Here is a 27,379-nt window from a genome sequence, read left to right as displayed (position 1 = left end):
TTTGTATAAGTCCTTTTATATGATCGAAAAGTTTTGCATCGTGTGCCTGAAGAAATGTTTTTATTTTACATGCCAGCTGCGACTGTAGAAGATGATCGAAGTGTTTGGGACCTCCCCTTAACTGTGAAGGAATCGTTCATCCTAACTCCCTCTACTTTACATCGGGTACTGGTGTACCAGACTCAAACCACAGTGTTAAAATCACTTTGTGTGGTTTGAGTAACAAATGTGGCAATACAGCTATATGAAATGCATTTATCGACTGGAATTGAGGAATTAAACCAATTTAAAATAACCAAATTAATCTTTCCATTGAAACAGCGGACAGAGAAATTTTATACAAAGTGTTAACATACTTGTCGCTAAAGTTGCACAGCCCAGTCTATACTACATAGTCAAATTGAATTCCACATCACGAATTCCCTCAGTTCCAGACACATGTTGCCTGATTAAACCTTCAGGGTACTTCCTTCGGTTGTAATTGGAGGAAAGTAGTTTAAAAAAAAAACAAAAAATAGCTGTTGTCCCTGAAATGTTCTCACCAGCACCTAATCCGATCTGACCTTTACTAAGTAAGGATGACTAATGGGAGCTGTCCGTTCCAGGGAGTTACCTTTCAGCATTGACTGATTTTTCTTTTGCACGATCCTATTGCACGGAATGATTGCTTTATTTCTGCCCTGAGTAAATATGGGAATATTCCTTTGGACACAAACATCCCACTTTAATTTCATTGCGACAGAGTGACCCCATTATCAGAAAAAAATGTTTAATGTACTTAAATGGATGTCCCATTTTGTAACGCGTCCATTTAACAACAGAAATGGTATGTGTCTATGCACCAACACTGCACAAAACAACTTCCTCAGCCCGTGTATCCCTTTAAATTTTCCCTAAATTGCTTTGGTCCGTGGAAAGTTGTATTTTGGGAATATATTCCTTGACGTTAATAACTCACTGTTATGTATTTTGTTATAAACATAATGATGTTAAAACGGATTATCTGGTCATGAGCGGATTGCTGTCTGTGGGAGATTGCTCTGCATAAACTGGCTGTCAAATTTCCTACATTACAAAAGTGACTACTCTTCAGAAGTACTTCATTGGCTGGAAAGCGCTTTGGGAAGTTCTGAAGTCATGAAGATCGCTCTTTGCAAGCTATTTCTTATTTTAAATGTACTTAAAGACACTATTCTCCATTCACCTATTACAAAAAATAAACATCAATGTCCCCCATACCAAACGTTGCTCAGTTTCGATAGAAATGTCGAGGAAGTTGTATTCTTTCATTGAAGAGTGGCTTTAATCCCTTCGAAACATGGTTTAAGTAACCTGGAATAATTTAATATACGGGATAGCAAAAAGGTCATTCTTAATCAGGATTAATCTCTGAAATCGCACTTAAAATGTGACCGTTAAAACTTTGAAAGTCACTGGAGTATTAAAGACAGTACCTTCAAATAGACAAATGAATGCTGTAGTTGTCTAAATTTAGCATGATTTGTCATATCCGAAACCCAGAAATTCCTGCCATTAAATAACTATTCCACCAACTTTTAACGAACAGCTTCTGGTTAAACGTTCCCCTGCCTCGGTTCATGTTCCAGTAACTGACAGTTACGAGTGCAACCGGTGACGATATAAATTTATCCTCACTCACCGACCACGAATGTGCTTCTCATGGCTGTTCTGCACGGAGAGGTTAACAGAAAAGAAATCTTTGTGGCCAGGTGTTGATGGCTCTGTCAGGTTGCTGAGTGAAGACGGCTGATTTGTGATTTCAGCACTCTGAGAGTGGACAGCTCTAACCGGGGAAGAGCAAAGGCAATCTCCAATGACGTCAGTCTCGTTGCTTTGAGAGAAGGGGCAGAACTAACAATGACAACTCCAGGACAGCCGGTCTGCACTTACACATCGCCATATCTTCCAGGCAAACCCCAGAGGGACTGAAAGGAACACCGATAATCCTCAACTATCAGAGCCAACACCCATACATTTCACCTAGTCATCAATTAAACACAAGATAAGCAAGGAGGGAAATTGACATCGCAGGGCATTGGGGTGCTCCCCTCATCCCAAACACACGTATGAAGTTCATGTACAGGTAGGTTAATAGGGAGGAGTCCTAATGCCAAAAGTTACAAAGAAGTGCTGACAAATCCATGGGAATCCATTAACTGTATTAATGACTTAAATGTGTGTCCAATTTAAAATTACACAGAACAACAACTTACATTTATATAGTGCCTTATATAGTACAACACAAAGTGCTTCACAGGATCATAAACTGGATGCCAAGACAAAGGAGATGCTAGGAGCAGTGAGCTAAAAGGTTGGTTTTAAGGAGAGTCTTAAATGGAGTGAGGGAATTGGAGATTTGGTGAAGTGTAGGGAGGGAATTCCAGAGAAGGGGCCAAGGTTGTTGAAGGCATGGATGCCAAGGGTGGGATGAAGGGATAAGAGGCCATATTTAACAGAATGGGGGAGAGGTTTTGGGCTTCAGGAGGTTATGGAAATAGAGAGGGGTAATACTGTAAAGAGAGTTTAACACAGCAATGAGAAATTTAAATTTGAAGTGCTACAGGATGGGAAGCCAGTACAGGTCTGTAAGGACAGTGGTGATGGGTGAGCAAAACTTAGTTTGAGGCAGGATATAAACAGCAGAGTATTGAAAAAATGATGAAATGAAGGTGAGAAAAAACTTTTGTTTATAATAGAGATCAGGTCAGGGTTGACTAGGATACTAAGGTTGCAGTCAGATTTAATCAAAGAGTGCCTAGGGAGGGGAGTAGATTTGGAAGCAAGGCTATGGAGTTTGTTGCTGGGGTCAATGACAATGGCTTTGGTCTTTCCAATTTTTAACTGGATGAAGACTGGAAGTTGGACAAGTAATGTGTAGGTGGTGGAAAGGTAGAGTTTGGTGTCATCCATGTGCATGTGGAAACTGACTTCATATTTGTGTTTGTGATTGTAATCAGGGCACAGCATGTAGAGGAGAGAGGATGAGTTCAGCAGCCTCTTATGCTTTCCTTTTTCCTCAATCCAAATTACCCTGAACACCACATCCCCACCCCCCGCCCATGCACCCCTATTGCCCAATTCTGAACCTACAACTCTTCTAGTTTCTTTACCATCTCCACTCACATTTCATCTAAGCTCATTGCATTCATAATTCAGACCTTTTGCTCTCTTAACCTCCAACAAGTTTTCTGTCTACCCATCTTCACCCCCTCCCCCCCACCCAATTCTAGCTGAAGTTGCAAATAGGCTCCTCTTATCAAGTACTATACCCCTTTCTTTTAAAACCACCATCAATACCCTTCCTAAAAAAATACACTTGACACCTCAAATCATGAAAATTACTATTCAAACTCAAATCTCTCTTTTCTCTACAAAGTTCATGAAGGCATTGTAACTTCTTAAATCCATGCCCATTCCTTTCACGACTCTATGTGTGAATCTCTCCAATCAGTTTCCACCCTACCAGAGAACTGACATGACCCTAACCAAGTATATTTTATTTGACTGTGGTACATTATCACACTTGATTGTAGCCATATTGTGCCACAGCATCTCCAGAAATGGCTTCTTTTCCCACTTTGGACCTCCTCCTCTTCTCTGAGTACATGTTGCCTCTTGGTGACATCATCCACAAATATGGGGTTAGCTTCCACTGAGAATATCTAAGTTTAAATCTCCACCATTTCTCTTCATGCCGCCACTGGTTCCATGTTGTTAGAATGTTTGCCTGACATCCAATCTTGGGTGAACAACAATTTTCTCCAACTAAACAATGGTTCCTGCCAGAAATCCAGTTGCCAAGGGGTGAGAAACTCAAACAGAAACCCATTGAAGAGGGGTGGCAGTTTTCAAACCTTTTCACAGTATCTCACACATAAAGGACAGCTGATGTTGAGACACAAAAACAAAGAGACTGCTGCTGTGGAAGAGTAGAGAGACACCAGATTTGTTTTGATGACGAAGCAGGATGCTCTTGAGAGCTCAGTTTCTGTTCAAAAAAAGGGGGGAAGAACAGAAATCTTGAATATTTAAGGAATGGAGAGTCACCATGGTGAGCCCTGCTGTGGTAACCATATCCAGGAAAACCCAGACAGAGGGGAATGACTGGCAAAGGACATGGGAAGTTTCAACCTGGTGTGGCAGGGAGAAGTGAATCTTCACTCATGAGCTGTGGGTGACTGTGAGTGACAGAGGAACTGAAAGGAACACCGATAACCCCAGACTATCAGAGCCAATACCCATACAACTCACCTGGTCATCAATTAAACACAAGATAAGCAAGGAGGGAAATTGACATCACAGGGCATTGGGGTGGTCCCCTCATCTCAAACACACATATGAAGTTCATGTACAGGTAGGTTAATAGGGAGGAGTCCTACTGCCAACAGTTATAAAAAAGTGCTGACAAATCCATGGGAATCCACTAACCATATTAATGACTTAAATGTGGGACAGTTCCTGTAATGTTGCATATTGGCCAAAAGTGTGGCATTGCATAGAAGTGTTTTGTGAGACATATTGCAGTTGTGGTAGTTAGTGAATGCAAAACTTTTTCTTTAGTTTGGTTTATTAGCTGTCTGTTAATTAATGTTTGAAGAAGTTGATTTTAGTTTGCTTGTTACAGTAAAAGTCTTAAAGTAAAATCTTGTCCACCAGTTTATTTCCACTTGGGAAATTCAGCTCTTTTTAAAAGTTATCCGTCTCTAAAGGGATTGTAACACTGCCTCAAGTTGAATCAGATCATTTGCAATCTCAATGATCGATTTGGCCCTGAGATAAGCTTCTGTAGCCATATTATTCTTTATTCACCTGTCTTAGCGAACTATCAGCCCATCTCTACTTCCATCTCCAATGTGCTTGAATGCGTTTTCACTTCCCAAATTCATGTCCATCTTTCCAGCAAATCCAAGTGTCAACATCCTTGGGGTTACCATTGATCAGAAACTGAACTGGACTAACCATATAAATACTGTGGCTACAAAAGCAGGCCAGAGGCTGGGAGTTCTGTGGCAAGTAACTCACCTCCTGACTCCCCAAAGCCTGTCCACCATCTAAAAGGCAGAAGTCAGGAGTGTGATGGAATTGTCTCCACTTGCCTGGATGAGCGCAGCTCCAACAGCATTCAAGAAGCTTGACGCCATCCAGGACAAAGCATCCTGCTTGATTGGTACCCATCCACAATCTTAAATATTCATTCCCTCCATCACTGACGCACAGTAGCAGCAGTGTGTACTATATACAAGTTGCACTGCAGCAATTCATCAAGATTCCTTCGACACACCTTCCAAACCCACAACTGCTGCTAGGGTAGCAGACACATGGGGACACCACCACCTGCAAATTCCACTCCAGGCCACACACCATCCTGATTTGTAAATATATTGCAGTTCCTTCACCGTCGCTGGGTCAAAATCCTGGAACTCCCTCCCTAACAGCACTGTGGGTGTACCTACACCACGTGGACTGCTGCGGTTCAAGAAGGCAGCTCACTACCGCCTTCTCAAGGGCAATTACAGATTGGCAATAAATGTTGGTTTTGCCAGTGACACCCACATCCCAAGAATAAATTTTAAAAGTTTGAATTTTTCACTCAGGTATCTACCTATGCCACACTACTGAAATCGCCCTTATCATTTTCAGAAATGACATCCTATGTGACTGTAACCATGGTAAACTATCCATCTTCACCCTCTCAACCTGTCTGCAGCCTTTGTCATGGTTAAAAAAACCATACCCCCTCCAACACCTCTCTTCCATTATCCAGCTGCTGGGTCCTCTTCTCCTGGTTCCATTCCTATCTATCCAGCCCTAGCCAGACAATCACCTGCAATGTGTTCTCTTCCAGCTCCAACACTATTTTTTCTGCGGTCTCCCAGTGCCTTATCCCTGGCTTGCCTATTTTTCATGCTGCCTTTCATCAGTTGAAAACACAATGTTAGATTCCACATGTACGCTGCTGAACCCAACTTTACATCACTATCATCTCTGCTGACTTTGTTGCTGCCTCTGGTTTGTCACGTTACAGTCTGACATCCAGCATCGAGCTCATCTAAAATTCTGCTGCCCATATCTTAACTCGCACCAAATATGAACATGCAAACATACAAACATACGAAATAGGAGCAGAAGTAAGCCATTCAGCCCCTCGAGCCTGCTCCGCCATTCAACAAGATCACAGTTGATCAGTTGTGTTTTGAGTTCACATTCCCCTCTACCCCTGATAATCTTTGATTCCCTTGCCTAGCAAGAATCTATCTACTACAGCCTTAAAAATATTCAATGACTCCACCTTCTGAGGCAGAGAGTTCCAAAGTCGCTCAACTCTCTGAGAGAAAAGAATTCTCTCCTCATCTCTGGCCTATAAAGGACGACCCCTAATTTTAAAACAGTGCCCCCCTAGTTCTGGGCTCACGCACAAGAGGAAACATCCTTTCCACATCCACCTTGTCAATACCGTCCAGAATCTTATATACTTCAATCAAATCACCCCTCACTCTTGTAAACTCCAGTGGAAACAAGCCCAGTCTGCCCAACCTTTCCTCATAAGACAACCTGCTCATTCCAGGTATCAATCTAGTAAACCTCCTATGAATCACCTCCAATGCATTGACATCCTTGCTTAAATAAGGAGACAAAAACTACACACAGTGTTTGAGGTGCAGTCTCACCAATGCCCTGTAAACTGAAGCATAACATCCTTACTTTTATTTTCAATTCCTCTTGTAATAAAAATATCATTCATTCACCACTCCTGTGCCCACTGACCTACATTTGTTCCTCGCCTGTTAACATCTCAATTTAAAATTGTTGTTTCCGAATCCCTCACCCTCTCCCTAGTTCTGCCATCTCTTCCAGCCCTACGATCCTTCAAGGTCTGTGCACTCCTCTGGTTCTGGTCTTCTGTGCCTCTGCAATTTTCTTTGTTCTTCTTCTGCCCTTCAGCTGCCTAGACCCCAAGCTCTGGAAGTCCCTCCCTAAACCTTTCCATCTCACTATCCCTCTTTCCTCCTTTCAGATGACCTTTTGATAACAGCTCCTGTGAAGCACCTTGAATGTGTTACTCTGTTAAAGAACTAAATGCATGTAAGTCCTTGTTGTTGAATAATCGAGCTAACATGCACAGGGATGTGTTTCAAAGTAAATTCATTCTTTTCTTACAATCTGAACCCCCTTGCAACGTGTGTGGGTTCCCTTTCTTACCTAATATTTTGATGTTAAAACTTTACTGGGAAGTTGGACATATTGTGAAAATGACACAATGAAACATAGAAACATAGAAAATAGGAGCAGGAGTAGGCCATTCGGCCCTTTGAGCCTGCTCCGCCATTCATCATGACCTTGGCTGATCAGCCAACTCAATAGCCTGCTCCCGCTTTCTCCCCATATCCTTTGATCCCTTTCGCCCCAAGAGCTACATCTAACTCCTTCTTGAAAACATACAATGTTTTGGCTTCAACTACTTTCTGTGGTAGCAAATTCCACAGGCTCACCACTCTCTGGGTGAAGAAATTTCTCCTCATCTCAGTCCTAAATGATCCACCCCGTATCCTCAGGCTGTGATCCCTGGTTCTGGACTCCCCCACCATCGGGAACATCCTTCCTGCATCCACCCTGTCTAGTCCTGTTAGAATTTTATAGGTTTCTATGAGATCCCCCATCATTCTTCTGAACTCCAGCCAATATAATCCTAACTGGCTCAATCTCTCCTCATATGTCAGTCCCGCCATCCCAGGAATCAGTCTGGTAAACCTTCGCTGCACTCCCTCCATAGCAAGTACATCCTTCCTCAGATAAGGAGACCAAAACTGCACACAATATTCCAGGTGTGGTCTCACCAAGGCCCTGTATAATTGCAGCAAGGCATCCTTGCTCCTGTACTCAAATCCTCTGGCTATGAAGGCCAACATACCATTGGCCTTCTTTATCGCCTGCTGTACCTGCATGTTTACCTTCAGCGACAGCTGTACGAGGACACCCAGGTCTCGTTGTACATTCCCCTCTCTCGATTTATAGCCATTCAGATAATAATCTGCCTTCCTGTTTTTGCTACCAAAGTGGATAACCTCACATTCATCCACATTATACTGCATCTGCCATGCATTTGCCCACTCACTCAGCTTGTCCAAATCATACTGAAGCATCTCTGCATCCTCCTCACAGCTCACCCTCCCACCCAGCTTTGTGTCATCTGCAAATTTGGAGATATTACACTTAGTTCCCTCATCTAAATCATTAATATATATTGTGAATAGCTGGGGTCCCAGCACCGATCCCTGTGGTACCCCACTAGTCACTGCCTGACATTCAGAAAAAGTCCCGTTTATTCCTACTCTTTGTTTCCTGTCTGCCAACCAGTTTTCTATCCATCTCAATACATTACCCCCAATCCCATGTGCTTTACTTTTACATGCTAATTTCTTATGTGGGATTTTGTCAAAATTCTTCTGAAAGTCCAAATAAACCACATCCACTGGCTCCCCCTCATCAACTCTATTTGTTACATACTCGAAAAATTCCAGTAGATTTATCAAGCATGATTTCCCTTTCATAAATCCATGCTGACTCTGTCCGATTCTGCCACTGTCTTCCAAGTGCTCAGCTATTAAATCTTTTATAATGGACTCTAGAATTTTTCCCACTACCGACGTCAGGCTGACTGGTCTATCATTCCGTTTTCTCTCTACCTCCCTTTTTAAATAGTGGGGTTACATTAGCTACCCTCCAATCTGTAGGAACTGTTCCTGAGTCTATAGAATCTCGGAAGATGACCACCAATGCAGCCACTATTTCTAGGGCCACTTTCTTAAGTACTCTGGGATGTAGATTATCAGGCCATGGGGGTTTATTGGCCTTCAATCCCATCAATTTCCCCAACACCATTTCCCTACTAATACTGATTTCTTTCAGTTCCTCCCTCTTACTAAGCCCTGTGTTCCCTAACATTTCGGGTATGTTTTATGTGTCCTCCTTTATGAAGACAGAACCAAAGTATGTATTTAGTTGGCCAGTCATTTCTTTGTTCCCCATTATGAATTCCCCTGTTCCTGACTGTGAGGGACCTACATTTGTCTTCATCAATCTTTTTCTCTTCACATGCCTATAGAAACATTTACAGTCAGTTTTATGTTCCCCGCAAGCTTACTCTCGTACTCTATTTTCCCCTTCTTAATCAATCCCTTGGTCCTCCTTTGCTGAATTCTAAAATGCTCCCAATCCTCAGGGTCTGTTGTTTTTTTTAGCCAATTTGTATGTCTCTTCCTTGGATCTAATACTATTTCTAATTTCCCTTGTAAGCCATGGTTTGGCCACCTTTTCTGTTTTACTTTTGCGCCAGACAGAAATAAACAATTGTTGCAGTTCACCCTTGCGCTCTTTGAATGTTTGCCATTGCCTATCAACCGTCATTCCTTTAAGTAACGTTTCCCAATCCATCATAGCCAACTTGTGCCTCATACCATCGTAGTTTCCTTTATTAAGATTCAGGACCCTAGTCTCAGAATCAACTACATCACTCTCCATCTTGATGAAGAATTCTATCATATTATGGTCGCTCATCCCCAATGGGCCCCGCACAACTAGATTGCCAATTATTCCTTTCTCATTACACAATACCCAGGCAAGGATGGCCTGTTCTCTAGTTGGTTCCTCAATGCATCGGTCCAGAAAACCATCCCATATACACTCCATATTTCAATGCATCGATATCATTATGGCTTGATATTGTTATGGCCCATTATTGCTATGGCCTGATATTGCACTGTCCTGATATTGCGATGGTCCAATTTCATGATTGCTCAATATTGCATCAGCCTGATATTGCAACGTGCTAATATTTCAATGGATAGATATTGCAATGGGCCGATATAGCACCAGCCCAGTATTGTGACAGGATGAATCTGACAAACAGTGTCCCTGCTCATTTAGCTTGTTCTACTTAAATCAGTCTTGGGCTTTGAAATAGCTTTGGGCTAATTGCTCCCAGTATGATCAACCACCTGCCCACAGATCCCCACACAACATTTCCAGTTTTCACCCCCAATTTTAAGAAATTTGAGTCTTGCCTTAAATATTTTCTCCATTACCTCTACAGCAGTGGAAACATCTTATGTTTATGGCTTAGCGGCATCTAATTGTATAAGCCGGGGGTGTGCCAATAGGGTCCCTTTGTGGCTGAGCTGGATATTTGAATCTTTTGAGCATGCACCCAAATGTGTTGCCCCAATTGTTTTTTGAAGATGGACTGTAAGTGAGTAAGAGGTATGAATCGTTAAACTGTTTTATTTCTCAGCTAGTGAGTGAATGGCTGGAACAGTAGCCTTATCAGTCATTACAACTGCCCTTTGTGTAATAATGAAAAATAACTGAAGACATTTGGACAAATAACAGAATAACAATAATATAGCCTTTCACAACCTCAGGTTCACATCAATTAAGTGCTTTTGAAGTGTACTCACTATTGTAATACAAGATCTACACCCAATTTGTACAAAGCAAGATCCCACAAACAACTGTGATAATTATCTTTTTTTTAGCAATGTTGCTTGAGATATAAATATTGGCTGGAGCAAACAAACATACGAACATCTGAATTAGGAGCAGGAGTAACTCCCCCGCACTTTGAAATACTGTCATGGGATCGTTTATGTCCATTTGAGGGGACCTTGGCTTAACATCACATTTGGAAGACAGCAGCACTGAGAGTGCAGGCACTTCCTCAGAAATGCAGTGGAGTGTCAGTGTAGATTTTACACTCAAGCTCCTGGGGGTTGGGGGTGCGGTATTGTATCTACAATCTTCGGACTCAGAAGTTAGAGGGTTACTACTGACTTATGACCAAAGCATAGTGAACACAACAGGGTTCCCCATGCTTAACTGAAACAAAATGATTTCTACAAACTAACTTTCTGAATCTAGGCAAAGTCCTGCCTTAGCAGCTTCCTGCTTAAACCAGCTGACTGTCGGTGTCAGCTTCTCTCCCTATTTACATTTCTCTATGTTCACAACCGTAAGGTTGGATGGGCAACGAAAAATGGGTTTCAATTATTTGATTAAGGGCCTTAATAGGCCTCTAAATTGTCGGCGGGCGCACTGCCAACTCTTGCGCATGCCCACTGACCTAAATATCGCATGTGCACGATGATGTCTGGACGCTCACCTGACGTGATCGCACACTATTTTACACCTGATCGGGTCCGGCCCACGCCTGGCCATGGGACATAAAATTCTGCCCTATGTGAATACATTTTTCTTTAATTCCAACATTTAAACATCACTCCTTTTCAATCTTATTTTCTGTAGTAAAATGATCAACGTTCCCAAAACTTGGCACATGAGATAATTCAGTGAGGTCTCGGCTATGTATGAGCGACTGCTGCCATTGTATTTGTGTGCTGGTCCATCGAGCATGTCATATAAAGTGTTTGCCGCAGATCAATGAGGTGAACCATTTTATTCAGTTCAAAATTTGTATGTAATCGACTACCTGTGAATGGCTGTCAATTTAGTGTTGATGAGAGAATTCGGGTTATAGTGTTACTTGTTTTAATGTATAGTCAAGCAACTTTGAATGGCAATATACAGCTGACTTCCTCCAGGTAAATAGTTAGAGGCTGTTAGAGATATACAACTGTCAGACAATCTGCATTGTTCCACCATGTGGGGAGTTAAGATCCATGTTTTAAAGATCAATTTTATGGCAACCTGTTAGTGCAGAAGTATTTTAGCTGTTTTAACATTTCAAGGACATGTTGACGTTGGTAAAAGCAAAATACTGCGGTTGCTGGAAATCTGAAATAAAAACAAAAATAGCTGGAAAAACTCAGCAGGTCTGACCATCTGTGGAGAGGAATACAGTTAATGTTTTGAGTCCATATGACTCTTCATCAGGACTAAGGGAAAATAGAAATGAGGTGAAATATAAGCTGTTTAAGGGGGGTGGGACAGGTGGAGCTGGATAGAGGGCCAGTGATAGGTGGAGGCAAAGAAGAGATTGCCAAAGATGTCATAGACAAAAGGTCAAAGGGGTGTTGACGGTGGTGATATTATCTAAGGAATGTGCTAATGGTGACATTAAGGGTGGAAAGCAGGACAAGCAAGTGACAGATAGCCCTAGTGGGGGTGGGGTGGGGGGAAGGGATCAAAATGGGCTAAAAGGTGGAGATAAAACTTTGATAAAAGCAACCGCTTTTCTTGAACTGTTTTTTTCTCCCCAGTGTGAACCTCGATTTCTCCCTCTAATCTCACAGCTCAGGGAACTCACTCCTTCACTACCTCTAGCTCAAGCTCCAAACCAGCTCACCACCTTGATCTGGAGCCTGGCACCACCATTTGGCTCCATTGTACTCACTCAGAGTTCAAGTTACCACTGACAATGACTCACTGCTTGTCTGCATGCTTGCCTCTCCTGACATTTGGTTTGGAGATATTTAGCTTGTATTAAATAGCTTTTGCTTTGCTACTTAGATGATTTAAAGGTGCTTGTGCTGCCTTTACAACTTTCTGAACTCTCAATGGGCTTCTGGCAAGACTTTTTTTCCACATGGGAATCCTTCCAGCAATTTCACTTTCAATCAAGGTTAAGGAGGAAAAAAAGCAACGGCAACAGGAGGAGGTAAATGGAGATGCTGCTGGCAGAAAACCGGCCCGAAGGAGACACATTCGTGGGAATCCTTACCCACCCAAAAGAGTTCATGAGCTCAAAGTAACATACCATGCAGTTCTCTGAGGAGCAGTGCACATGGAGGCTGAATTTCACAAGGGAGGCTGTCACAGTGTTCTGCTGCCTCTTGCAACAAAACCTGCAGCCAACAGCCACAGCTGACATTGTTTGGCCTGTTGCAGTCAAAGTCACCGTAGATTTCAACTGCTTTAACTCAATCTCATTCAAGACTCTGTCAGGCAGTAGCAATAACATTAGATAGTCTGCAGTGCAAGCTTGTATTGGGCAGATGCCACCTTCGTCACTTTCCCCATGGATAGCCCATAAACACCAGAGTAGGGATCTGGGTCTTCACTGGTTGCATAGATGGACTGATTACAAACCAAGGATATTGTTGGCTGCATCGACATCACTCTACAGTCTCCTTCATTAATTGTAAGGGATTTAAAAAAAAAATCCTCAGGGTGTGGGCATTGCTGACAAGGCCACATTTGTTTCCCCAGTTGCCCTGAAAAGGTGGTGGGCCTTCTTTATTAGTCCCAGCAATAGGACAGTTAAGAGTCACTTAACGTTGGTGTGGGATTGACCATATATAAGTCAGGTCAGGAGATTTCAATATTTTAATCCCTAAAGGAGCCAGTTGGGTTGACACAACAAACCAACAGCTATATAATCACTTATACTGATAGATTTTTGGAACTGATTTCAAATTCTTCAACTGTCTTGGTGGGAATATTTACTCATATTAGTCCAGATGTCTGGATTAGTAGCCCAGTTAAATAACCATGAAATTACCGTACCCCACTCCATTTACCAAGACATCATGCAAATGTGTGCCCACTTTCCTGGCAGCTACCATGACATTTGTATCCTACAGCAATACCCCATACCCACTCTATGTGGCAATACAGCAAATGAAGGGCATGAGGAGTAACCCTTGAGGATTTGGCTCATGACTTTTCTCAAAAATCTATGCTTGGTGATCAAGCTGCCAGATCCTTGTCACATCTAGAAGTTTCAGCAATCATTCCACTTCCTGCCCAGTCCAGGTGGCATCTGCAGACACTGTATTCTGTGTTTTGGTGGTTTACGTCACTCTGCAGCAGGGACCACACATGGAGCTGCCATAGGACCAGGGCTTGCAGCAAGATGAAGGGGAGAATCCTCAGCAGCCGGAGCTCTGCATCAGCAGCTTACTGAAGAGCATGCCAGCTGAACAAACCCTGCTTCCTTGTATAAACAGTCATGTTTCAAATACCTCCCAGTCTACCCTTAGATAAACAGCATCTGTCCAAAGACAATTGTTGATAGCCATATCGCTTGGCATTGCAGAGTCAGGACCTACAATAGGAATACAATAAATTTGAAAACAGTTTATAAATTTACTAGCTTACACAAATGCTTCACACTGTTTGTCACGCAGCTGAAACGCTCTTCAGTGAGTAGCCCAAAGAGTTCTGAATACAGGTGCATGCTGCAGTCCTCCCACTTCTTTACTATCCTCCATGCCCTTCTCGAGTGATCTCTTACCTACTCCACTACAGCCTTGGTTTATTCCCCCAGTGGCTTCAGCATGGAAGGCTGCTGTTTTGACAAGCTGGGGAGTCTGGAGATGCTCATGCTCCTGATCTGTATAGCTTGGGCCTGAGATGGCAGCATTTTGGTGGTTGCTATTGCAGCCTGGCCCAGCTGTCTTTCTGGCAGCAGGGCAGGCATTGGCCGAAGGGATGGCAAAGGGTGTTGGATGTGCTATCACCCTGACAGAGGGCAGCATGTTCCTCTGTCATTGCACGATTGCCCCTTCTCTGGGGCTGTACCTCAGCACATCTACTGATCTGCAGATGAGCAGACTGTAGGAAATCCGTCATGGAACTCATCCAACTGAACTCATCTCAACCACCTAAAGGGACAAGGGAAGCGGACACACCCACCCACCTGCAAGTTACACTCCAAGTCACTCACCATCTTGACTTGGAACTATATCGCTGTTCCTTCATTTCCCTGGCTCAACATCCTAGAACTCCCTTCCTAACAGCACTATGGGTGTACCTACACCACATGGCCTGCAGCGGTTCAAAGAGGTGGCTCAGCACCACCTTCTCAAGGGCAGTATGGCATAGATAACTATTGTTGGCCTTGCCAGCAACTCTCACAACCCATGAACAAATTTTAAAAAAAACCCTCCATGGCTGCATAAGAATCAGAGAGCAAATTGGCTGCTGCATTTCCTATATCCCATGGTGACAGTACTTCAAAAGTAGTTGATTAGTTGTAAAATGCTTTGGGATGTCCTGGGGTTGTAAGAGGGGCTATAGAAATGCAAATGTTTCTTTCTTCTGAACTATATGTTCTTGCTCTCTGCCTCAGTACCACACCATCCCTGATCATCATTGAAAAGTGCACCTCCTCTTTAAAATCTGCCGACTACCTATATGTGGTGACTGGCTGGCCTGCTGGATTTCTCACTCTCCCAATTCGTGAGTCGTTAATATTGGTTTGGTATTTAAATTATGCCCCATCCACCAAAATTGCTTGGGCCAATGTTATCAGACAGGCAATACGAATTAAAGGGTACAATTGTAAATGGGGTGCAGGACCAGAGAGACTTGGGGATATATGTACGCAAATTGGTGAAGCTGGCAGGGTAGGTTGCATGGGAAAGTGGTTAAAAAGACATATGGGCTTTATAAATAGAGGAAAGGGTGTAAAAACAAGGAAGTTATGATGCACCTTTATAAAACATTGGTTTGGCATCAACTGGAGTATTGGGTCCAATTCTGGGCACCACACTTTAAGAAGGATGTGAAGACTTTAGAGAGGGTGTAGAAAATCTTTATGAAAAATGGTTCCAGGGATGAGGGACTTCAGTTACGTGGATAGACTGGAGAAGCTGGTGTTGTTCTCCTTAAAAAAGTTTGAGAGGAGGTTTGATAATGGTGTTCAAAATTGTGAGAGGACTAGACACAGTAGATAGAGAGAAACTTCCATTGGCAGAAGGGTTGAGCACCAGGAGATACAGATTTAGTGTGAATGACCTAAGGGCAACATGAGGAAGAACTTCTTCATGCAGAGAGTGGTTAGGATCTGGAATGCACTGCCTGAGCGTGTGGTGGTGGCAGATTCAATGGTGGCTTTCAAAGGGGAGTTAGATATGCACCTGAAGAGAAATAAATTGCAGGGCAGAGGAGTGGAGCTAGCTAAATTGCTCATCCATGGGGCTGGCAGGAGTTTGATGGGCTGACTAACCTTCTTCTGTACTGTATCCATTCTATAGCTGAGTGGAAGCCGAATCACTGCTTACCTGATCTGACCTCAAGACCAAAAAATCAAAGCCCTGACATGTGCTGGATGAATTGTTATAGTATTAGGTTTACTACAACATGCTTTGTAATGCTGGCTTTGAGAGGCCAGGGTTCCTGCCCTTGTTCGCTCTCCATTCATCCCTGCTGGAAAGCTGTGAGCTGAGCTCTAAATCAGGATCAACTGTAATGCCCCAAGTAATTAAATTGTCTGTTGACACTCACTCTATAGAGTCACATGTGAAAATGGCTATTTGAATGAGAGAGCAGAATGAGATTTCAAGGAATCCAATGCCTTCAGGAGAAGAGGATGGAGACAAAATGCACAGAAAAAAAAGCATAAAAAAGCTTTGTGTATTATTAAGTTTATATGGGGTGTAACACACATTGGGTAAATCTCTGCAAGGTTTCTGCCACTCAAAACTTCAGCAGAAACCCTGAAATAAAACACATAATTTGTCCCACATTTCCAAGAGTTTGCATGGCTCTTCCAACAGAGTTACAGCAGATATTCTTGGGTATCCCTATGCAAATCAGACCCCCTCCCACACTCCCCATAGAAGCACATCGGGCAGCAGGGGGAACTGTGCAAAAGACACCCAGTCGAAAGGCTGTTCTCCTGGTTTATGAATATCATTTTCTTTTAGGGTGCTGGCCATTCAGCCTTCAAACATGTTCTATTCACTGTTCTGTATCTCAACTCCATTTGGTGCCTTATACTCTTGCCTAATAAAAATCTATTGCACACACCTTGAAAATTTCAAACATCCATGGCCTTTTGGCAGAGAGAGAGTTCTGGATTTCTAATACACTTTGTGCAAAGAAGATTCTCCTCGTTTCAATCCTAAATAGCCTAGTTCTAGTCTTAAGACCATGTCCTCTTATTCTGGATTCCCTCACCAGAGGTAATAGCTTCACTTTCTCCGATCAAAACATTTTATCATTTTAAAGCTTATTATTAGATCATGCCTCAAACACCTAAACTCAAGGGAATGCAGGCCAAATTTATACAATCTGTCCTCAGAACTTAACCTGTTAAGTCCCAATATCATCCTGGTGAGTCTGCACTGCACACCCTTCCAAGGCCAATGAATCCTTCCTGAGGCTTTGTGCCCAAAACTGAACCTCTTCCAGATGAGGTGTTAAACTGAAGCCCCAGTTGTTCTCTCAGGCAGATGGAAAAGTTCTCACAGCAGCAGTCAAAGTGGAGCAGGAGAGTTCTCCCCAGAGTCTTGGCCAGTGTTTATCCTTCAAACAATATCACTAAAGTAGATTATCTGGTCATTATTTCATTGCTGTTTGTAGGATCTTGCTGTGTGCAAATTGGCTGCCACGTTTTCTACATTACAAAAGTGTCTAAAGCATTTTGTGTTTTCCAGATGTCATGAAAGGTGCTATATAAAGGCAAATCTTCCCCTCTTTGCAATTATTTCCATACCCCAGATTGCACCTGATCAAGGTTGTGTAAGAGAAGCATCACTTCCTCACTTTTGTATTCCAAACACGAGTCAAGCCCCATCTGGAATATTGGTTCCAATTTTAGGTGCCACATTTTAGGAAGGATGTGAAAGTTTTAGGGAGGGTACATTACTTGAATGGTTCCAGGGATGAGAGGCTATAGTTATGTGGATAGACTGGAGAAGACGAGTTTTTTTTCCTTAGAATGGTGAAGGTTAATAGCAGTTTTGATAAAGGAGTTAAAAATCATGAAGGGTTTAGATAGATTAAGGAAAGAGAAACTATTTCCAATGACTGAAGGGTTGATAACCAAAGTGCAAAGGTTTAAGGTGATTGGCAGAAGAAACAGAGGTGACATGTTGAAAAAGGTTTGTTTTCAGTGCGTGGTAAGGATTGGAATGTACTGTTTGATAGGGTGCTGGAGACTGATTCAATATTAGTATCCAAACTGGATAAACACTCGAAGGACAAACATTGGCAGGGATATGGGGATTGAGTGAGAGAGTAAGGGTTGTAGAGATAAGCCAGGGAACTACAGGCCAGTGAGTCTCACGTCAGTGGTGGGGAAACTATTGGAGAAAATTCTGAAGGACAGAATCTATCTCCACTTGGAGAGGCAAGGTTTGATCAGGGATAGTCAGCATGGCTTTGTCAGAAGGAGGTCATGCCTAACAAATTTGATTGAATTTTTTGAGGAGGTGACCAGGAGTGTAGATGAGGGTAGTGCAGTTGATGTAGTTTATATGGATTTCAGCAAAGCCTTTGACAAGGTCCCACATGGGAGACTTATAATGGAGGCAAATGCACACGGGATACAGAGTAATTTGATAAGGTGGATTCAAAATTGGCTTAGTTGTAGGAGGCAGAGAGTGATGACAGAAGGATGCTTTACTGACTGGAAGCCAGTGTCCAGTGGCGTACCACAGGAATCTGTGCTGGATTCCCTATTATTCGTCATTTATATAAACAACATAGATGGCTATGTGGGGGGTAGGATTAGTAAGTTCGTGGATGACACAAAGATTGGCCAGGTGGTTAACAGTGAGGTTGAGTGTCTTGGGCTACAGGAAGATATAGATGGGATGGTCAAATGGGCAGATAAGTGGCAGATGGAATTTAACCCTGAAAAGTGTGAGATGATACACTTTGGAATGAGTAATTTGACAAGGAAGTATTCAATGAATGGCATGACACTAGGAAGTTCTGAGGAACAAAGGGACATTGGCATGTGTGCCCATAGACCTCTGAAGGCAGAGGGGCATGTTAGTGGGGTGGTGAAAAAGGCATATGGGACACTTGCCTTTATCATTCGAGGCATTGATTACAAAAGTAGGGAGGTCATGTTGGAGTTGTATAGAACCTTGGTGAGGCCACAGCTGGAGTACTGTGTGCAGATCCGGTCACTACATTATAGGAAGGATGTGATTGTACTGGAGGGGGTGCAGAGGAGATTCACCAACATGTTGCCTGGGATGATACATTTAAGTTATAAAGAGAAGTTGAATAGACTTGGGTTGTTTTCGTTGGAGCAGAGAAGACTGAGGGGCGACCTGATCGAGGTGTACAAGATTATGAGGGGCATGGGCAGGGTGGATAGGGAGCAGCTGTTCCCCTTAGTTGAAGGGTCAATCACAAGGGGACATAAGTTCAAGGTGAGGGGCAAGACGTTTAGGGGGATGCGAGGAAAAACATTTTTACCCAGAGGGTGGTGACTGTCTGGAATGCACTGCCTGGGAGGGTGGTGGAGGCAGGTTGCCTCACATCCTTTAAAAAGTACCTGGATGAGCACTTGGCATGTCATAACACTCAAGGCTATGGGCCAAGTGCTGGTAAATGGGATTAGGTAGGTAGGTCAGATGTTTCTCACGTATCGGTGCAGACTCGATGGGCTGAAGGGCCTCTTCTGCACTGTGTGATTCTGTGATTCTGTGATAAATGGATTGCTCTTCAAAAGAGCCATGTAAACTCAATAGGCTGAATGGCCACCTTCTGCGCTGTACTATTTTATGATTCTATGAATTTATGAGGATTGTGCAACTAGATTTATCATCAATTCTCTGAAAATCTGATCTTTCTTAAGCCTTGATTCAGAACAGACAAGCTCTTCACAGGGAACATAAGTTTATCTGTTCTCATAATTTAACCCCTTGGCCTCAGTATTACTCATTTTTCCACAATGGCTTCATCTAATTCAGGGTCGCAGGGAGTCAGAACCTATCCCAATAGGCAATGGGTGGGGTACACCCAGGGCAGGATGCCAGTCCATCACAGGGCACACACTGACAGACAATTTACCTTAGCCAATCCACCTAGTCAACATGTCTTTGGACAGTGGGAGGAAAGTGAAGTACCTGGCAGAAACCCCTGCAGACATGGTGAGAACATACAAACTCCACACAGACAGACACCCAAAGTTAGGATTGAACTGAGGTCCCTGGAGCTGTGAGGCAGCAGTGCTAACCACTGCACCATCTAGTCTCAGTATCATTACAGTGAATCTGGGCTGCAAGTCCTTTCAAACCCTTCAGCTAGAAAGAAAAATAAAGAAAGGCTTGTATTTAAATAGCACCTTACATGACCACGGGACATCCCAAAGCACTTCACAGCCAATGAAATACTTTCAAAGTGTAATCACTATTGTAATGTAGGAGAAACGGCAGCCAATTTTCTCACAGCAATCTCCCACTAATGACCAGAGAATCTATATTATTTATGGCGAAAGCCCAGGTATAAATAGTGGCCAGGACAATGGGGATAGCTCCCCTACCCTTCTTTGAAATAATGTCACATGATTATACATGTCTATCAGAGAGGCCAGGCCTTCCTGAGGTGTGGTGCCCAGAAGTAAACACTGTAGTCAAGATAGGATTTAACTAGAGCTTTACATAAGTGTAAAATATCTACACCCACTTTGAAATCCAGTCCCCATGAGATAAAGGTCAATATTCTATTAATCTATGCCCACTAGCTTTTATTGATTTCTCTATATGAACCCCAAAATCTCCCTGTTCCTCCATGGTTCCTAGCTTCTTATTGTTATTCTGATCTATATTTCTTAGGTCCAAAGTGGATGACCTACACTTCCCCATGTTGAACTCCCTCTCCAGTTTAACCCACTCACTTAATCTGTCAATGTTGCTTTGCAACTTTCTGCTTGTATCTATGGTATTTACTGTGCCACTATCTGACTGCCTTCATTTACTCCAGGCTTCCGGGTTTTGCTTTCTTTTCGCTGTAAAGGCAAACAGAAACCACAAATGCTGAATGAAACCGATATATTGAACAACAGCTGTCAAATCATGTTAGTGTTGACAAAAATGATTACACATCACCATGTGGGGACCCTTAGTGCCTGCCTTGTATAATTGCTTTTCTATCCTTGAGCTCCTAAATGGTGTTTCCCTTGTGGCTACTGTTTGGGAAGGAGAAGGCTGCTGAGCTTCAATTCGGACTGCCAACCTCGAGCAGCTCTGAGTCTAATCATACAGCAGCATCTTGGCCTGGGCCAGGCAGCCAGGCCTTGCTGGCTGAAGGCAGCAGCAAGGGCACTGACAGAGGCAGAGTGGCTGGTGGGAGAGTATCACTGTCACCCTGAGAGAGGACAGCAGGTTCCTCTTCCAGGAAGTCAAAGTCACTCTTTGGACGAAGCCTCAGGACTCCTACAGGGCTTTGCAACAGCGTGTAGGAGTGACGCAATGACCTGGAAGCCCTTGTCAACAGTGGCCATCAAAGCTAAGTTGGCAACTGTTTGAGCTTTCAGAAAGCAGCTTGTTACTGAAGCTGACCACTTTGAACAGAATGATCACCTTGCACTGTGCAGGCTCTGTAGCAATGTTGGAGCTGGACACCTGCATGCTCTCCGACATCATGCACAAGATTTCTGGCAGCTTGCCCAGTGCACCAGGCATTTCCTGTTGTTTGTCCATGAGGTTTCTTCAGTGGCCTGGGCCCTCGAAGTCTGCATCTTAGTTCACTGCAGCAGAACCAGTGTGCAACCTCACCTCCTGGTGAGCTGGTACCTTTTTTTGTCCTATGGCCCTTGCCCTTTTTCCTGTGCACTTGTGCTCAGTAAGTCACCCAGCCTCTAAAGCCCCATGGTGTCAATATCTGAGCTGGTGCTTGTGAGGGTCACACACAGTGACAGTGCATCTTCAGGAACACTGCATTCCACTTTCTCTTCTGGCTGAGGGGTGTCGACATTCTCAGCAGCTGAATAGTAATAAAAGGACAATACGCTTGCGATATGAAGGAGAGCAGAGAGAGAGCAATGGGTGTTTAAGGGATCAGCAGCTTGTCATTCAGAGTGTGTGAGATGAGGGGGTAGTCAGAAGAGCCAAAGAGGATTAGGTATAAGACCCTGTACAGTGTCTCCTCCAGCATCACCTGTGACCACAAACTCCACTCTGCCCCTTCCCATGATGACCAGGCTGCTCTCTTCAAGGGGAGAGAGGGTGGACAGAGAGATTCTTCCTCCCACAGTGACAACCCATTGCCTAGTGTTGTTTGTGACCTTCTCCTGCAAGGAGTGAAGTGTGTTAGAGTGCTGTGGGGAATTTTGAGAATGTGGCTATCATGGTGGAATAGCTGATTGTGTGTGTGTGAGATGTGAGTTGTGGGTGAGTGTGGAGTGTAATAGCAGTGAGTTTGTGAACTTGAGGAGAGAGATGTTGAGTGAAGTGTGTGCAGTGATTGCAGAACAGTGCAGGAGAGTAGGGGAGGGTAGTGTTGTAAATGATGAAGTTGTGAGAGCTGCCACTGTGAGCAGAAAATGTGAGGACAATTTTCTTACCTTAACAGCTCTAGTTAGATCATTGATTTTGTAATTGTGTTACAGCCATATGCTTGTTGCAAAGTCCTTTGTGTTGCTATACTGGCTGTCAAGTGGTGCCTAGAGGTCTTCCTGCTCCCTAGGTTGGTATGTTGGGGTGGGGAGGTTGCAGGAGGGGAGGTGGAGGGGAGGCTGCGGGAGAGAGGAATGGATGTTGCTACTCCTCTCTACTTCCCGCAGCAAGGATTCCAATTTGGGGTGCCTGCCTTGCTGGCGAGGCAGGGAGCTCCCAAATAAGTCACAGAGTTTGGGGGCAATGGGAAGGAGAGTTGTGACCCTGCAGACTCCCTGATCTTGTTCTGTTCTCTTTCTGAGGTCAAGGACATTCTGGCATTCTCTCTTTGTTTGATATCAGTGTTTTTCTCCTGGGTGGCTGTGTTGGAGATTAATCACACCAAGGCATAATTAATACGTAGAAACCCCATTTATTACTTGTGCACAAGGGAGAACAATACAATGAGAGCTATTGTACCGTCTCGTAGCAGAATACACACAGACCTGTTAAAAGCATTTTTACAGCCAATCAGTAAATTTTACTCAAACCTATCCGCTTATTTGCATAAGTTAACTGACCAACTCATATAGTAGTAAATATTCATTCCCAGCACAACAGATGTTGCGCTTACGTAAATGCTTATCATGATTCCGATTACATTCGGCCTGAGAAAGAACAAACTGGAATGTCTCAGGGCTCATCCTACAACTGTGGTCAGACAAGGTGGTATTGTTTCTCAAGGTTGCAGTATTTTTCTCTTAGGCCTAGGCATATAATTCAACTTCTAACTTCTCCATTAACCCTTTTAGCACTAAATGGCTTCTCTACAGTTGTCTAGGCCACCACAGCTGTAGAGATTTGACGTGTTTCTTGTTCTTTATCTCTGTCCAGGTCTGAATGGTAAACCTAAGTTTCTGTTGGCTTGCTTTCCAAAAATATTAAGGTGCTACAGTTTCTCCTTCTAATTCCCTGGCCCTTCTCAATCCTGTAAGATCTCCATTGTGGAGTTGTTTCTATTATTATGCCTTCTTTCTGTTGGTCTCAAATCCATACTCTCTTGCCAAGCTACAGCAGATAAATCTCGTGCTTTGTGCCTGAAGCTGAAGTTATGAGCTTGTTTGTGTCTTTGTTCTGCCTCAAGCTTTTTGACCCTTTCATGGTGATTCGAGGCAATATTTGGTTCTAGTTCCTGTGGAAGAGCTGGAAGTTGTGTTCTTAGCCATCTCCCCATTAACAACGCTGATGGGGAGAACCCATTTTATAGCTGTGGGTTTCGATAATTTAGATGGGCTAAGTTCTTCTTCATCAAGCCTTTAACAGTTCAAACACCTCTCCCAGCTTCTCCATTCTCTTGTGGATACCAAAGTGAGCTAGTTACTTGAATGAATCCATATTCTTTCACAAAGTTGTGGAATAATTCATTAGCAAATTGTGGACCATTGTCTGACACTACAATGTCCGGGAAGTAATGCGCTGCATAGATTCTCTTCAGTGAGTGAATAATTGCTTCCACTGAAATGCTGTACAACCTGTTCACTTTAATCCATCTGGAGTAGTAATCAATGACAATGAGAAATACCTTGCCTTTAAAATCAAATAAATCCATTCCCAGGCGCTCCCATGGCCTTGATGGAAAAGCGGAAGATGATAGTGGTTCTCTTTACTACACACACGTAAGACATTAGAAATTAGTTCTTCAATCGAGCGAGTAATACCTGGCCACCAGACTGACCTCTAGGCTCATGCTCGACGTTTTGCTATCCCAAGGTGATCTTGATGAATTTGTTCGAGAATATGAAGCCGAAGTGTTCTTGGAATGACTATTCTGTCATTAAAAGCTAGGAGATGATCAATAATTGTGAAGTGCTGCTGGAGTACAGGGTTGTTATGAGTATAGTTTGACACCATTCCAGACAGTATTCCTTCATTTGGACATACTCGTCATCTTGCTATTTTGCTTGTTTTATCTCCTGCAGTTTCTTTGCAGCAGCTGATAAGTGTTTAGTAATGATTGATGTATACGCTTCCACCTCCTCAGTGAAATTCCAATCTTCCATTTTAGCTCCTTCAACTCATATTCTTGATAGTGCATATTCTGTCACCTAGTACTCCCTTCAAATGTACTCAGTTATTAAATCATACTTCATTTGTCTCAGTCTGAAGCATTGAATTCTAGGCAGCATCTTCATAATATCCTTCATGTTTAGAAGAATGGCTAATGGGCTTATGATGAGTTTTAATTTTAAACCACAATCCCATCACGTAGTCTGTGAACCTCTCGCACACCATGTTGCTGCCATTACTTCCTTCTCAATTGTAGCATATATTTTTTCTATGACTGTGAGCAATCTTGAGGCATAATAAACTAGTCTACGTTTACCATCTCTTTGTGCTTGAATAAAACTGCACCCAGACCTGTAGACGATGCATCTGCTGCTACTATGGTTGGCAGTTCTGGATGGAAATGTACTGAACTTTCAGGAGAAATTAGAAGATTTCAGATCTTCTCAAAAGCATTTTGCTGGTCCCACATTCTAGCACCACTGTTGACATTATCTCAACAGTTGTCTCAATGGCACATTGGCTTCTGCCAAAGTTGGTAGGAACTTGCCTACTTGGTTGATCATTCTTAGAAATCTTCGTAGCTCTATAATGTTCCTGGATTGTGGAAAATCTCTAATCACCTTTGTTTCCTGTGCGCTAGCTGTTATTCCTGAGACTTGCACAATGTGCCCTAAAAATTTAATCATAGATTTTGCAAATTCACACTTCTTATTCTATGTCAAACCTGCATCCTGTAGAGCTTTCAGGACCGCTCACACTCTACAGTCATGCTGTCCCCTCACGGAGCCGTGTATGTCGTCCATATGACATATTCCCCTTTCATGTCTCCTAGGCCTTGAGGCATTGATCTCTGGAATATTTCTGGAGCAGATGCAATCCTAAATTGGAAACCTATTAAAACAATAATGACCAAATGGCATTTTAAAATTAGTCAGCAGCCTGGATTCTTTGTCCAGAGGCAACTGCCAAAATCTGTTGTTTGCATCTATTTTGGTGAATAGGGTACTTTTAGCTGGTTTGACAAGATTCTCATCCACTGATGCCATCGGGTGGATCTCATATTCCGCTGATTTGTTTAAGTTCACATAGATTCTAATTGAACCATTTGACTTTGGGACAGTGACCATTCCAGAACACCACCTTGTTGGTGTGGTTGATGGAGAGCTAACCTCCTGCTGTCGCATGTGCTCAATTCCACCCTTGACTTTTTCAAAGAGCAGGTGAGGGACATTCCTCCATGAGAAGAGGCAAATTAGTTTAGCATCAGCTCTTAGGGTAACATGGTATCAGTCTTCACTTTTCCCAAGCCTGTAAATAATCTTGGAAAATCATTGCTGAATGTGCAACTATGGGCAGAATTTTACATTTGACGTGCGGGCGCACGCCTGACACGTCAGAATCTAAAAATCACCACGATGTTTCGTTCGATGGGCGCGTGCTGGAGTCAGCTGCGCACCCGCTGATAATTGAAAGGCCTATTAAGGCCATTAAACTAGGTAATTAAGTAACATTTTACGCTGCCCATCCAACCTTACAGTTGGAGGGTAGGCGAAAAGGCCAAGTGGCCTTTACGTTTTTTTAGGAAACCTCATCCATGAGTTGGGTGAGGTTTCCTGAAGGTAATACTAATTAAATAAAACCATTATTTTTAAAATAAAAACATGTCCCATCTCATGTGGCACAGTCACATGAAGGGACATGTTTCTTTAAATTTTTCATGTTTTTATTTATTTTTTTAAAAAGTGTTTCAATCTCCCTGAGGCAGCTCTGTGCCTCAGGGAGATTGAAACGCTCTTTCGTGCGCATGTGCGAACTCTGCACTGGACCCGACTCTCCCTCCTTCCCCCGCCCGCACAGGTAGCAGCGCTACCGCTCCTGATTGACGCAGAGTGGGCCTTAATTGGCCCTGCCACGTGAAATTGCGGTACGCAGCCAATCACGGGCTGTGGCCGTCTCCGTGACCGCCCCTGCCCGCTCCCACCGAGCCTGCCCGATGAGTGGTAAACTCTGGCCTATACTGCTCATCAGCAATTTCATCAACTTTATAGGTCAGCTTCAACTGTAAGCCTTCCTACTTAAAAATAATGATTCTTGGTTCTGTATGACGTATAGAGACTCAATGATTTCTCTGGGCAGAATTTTCCCCCTGTTGGGGGGAAAGTTAAAGTCCGGGCATGTGGAGGCGTGCCTCCGATCAGTGCCCCCAATTGGGGGCGCGCTGTCATTTAACGTGGGCCGGCCAATTAAGGCCCACCCTGTGTGACATCCACACGGAAGCGCTAAGCGCTCCTTGTGTGGGCGGGGGGGATTCCCTAAACCCCAGAGTGCGCTCTTTCATGCATGCGCCCGAAAGAGCACACAGCTCCCTGAGGCTAAGTGCTGCCTCAGGGAAATCATCTCTACTGTACAAATTATTAAAAATATTTTAAAAATCCCTGATATGTCCCCTCATGTGACACTGTCACATGAGTTGGGACATGTCCATAACTTTTTAAAAAACTTTAATTACATTTTTTGAAACTTACATGAAACCTCAACCCGTCTGTGGATGAGGTTTCATGCGTTTTCTAATGCCCACCAGAGATCCTGGCCTGCCCACCAACCTTACTTAAATGACTCTGTCAATGGCCTCAATTGGCCATTGACAGGTCGGTGGGCCTGCAGCTGATTTTGCTGAGCTCCCACCCACCTGAAAATTTAAATGGGGCGCAGTGACGTTGGGAGTTCTGCCCGACATCATCCCACGTCATTTTACGCGTCGGCGAGCAGGCCCCGCCCCCCTGCTCACCGACAGGAAAATCCTGCCCTCTATCCTTGTACTTTAATTTTGCCAAGTGTTGTCCTATGACTTTCAGTATAGTTCCTCCTGGACTTTGTAACTGAATGGTGACAGTAGTGTAATGTGCTTAAACCACTTTACTTCACCAGATAAGACTTAAATACCTCTCCCTTTGCCGAATTTAAACACTGTGGGGTGTCCATTCACTACAAGTTTAATGCTCCAGCAATTAATTTCTGTTTCATGTACTTATCCTAGGCAAGCTTTTCTGTGGTTC

At 43.3% G+C, this 27,379-nt stretch overlaps 1 protein-coding gene across 1 annotated transcript in view; it reads right to left on the bottom strand.

Annotated features, from left to right (window-relative positions):
- Positions 1-21,302, bottom strand: part of gfral (GDNF family receptor alpha like) — a 118,314-nt gene extending 97,012 nt beyond the window's left edge. Inside the window, exon 1 of the mRNA XM_078542840.1 lies at positions 21,212-21,302. Within this exon, the coding sequence (XP_078398966.1) occupies positions 21,212-21,302 (91 nt within the window). The remainder of the gene's footprint in view (positions 1-21,211) is intronic.
- Between the last annotated feature and the right edge of the window lie 6,077 nt (positions 21,303-27,379).

The sequence above is a fragment of the Cetorhinus maximus genome, chromosome 5 (genome assembly GCF_964194155.1).
Source record: "Cetorhinus maximus chromosome 5, sCetMax3.hap1.1, whole genome shotgun sequence".
Lineage (NCBI taxonomy): Eukaryota > Metazoa > Chordata > Chondrichthyes > Lamniformes > Cetorhinidae > Cetorhinus > Cetorhinus maximus.
The sequence above is the reverse complement of the archived record's forward strand: the minus strand, read 5'-3'. Positions and strand labels throughout refer to the sequence as shown.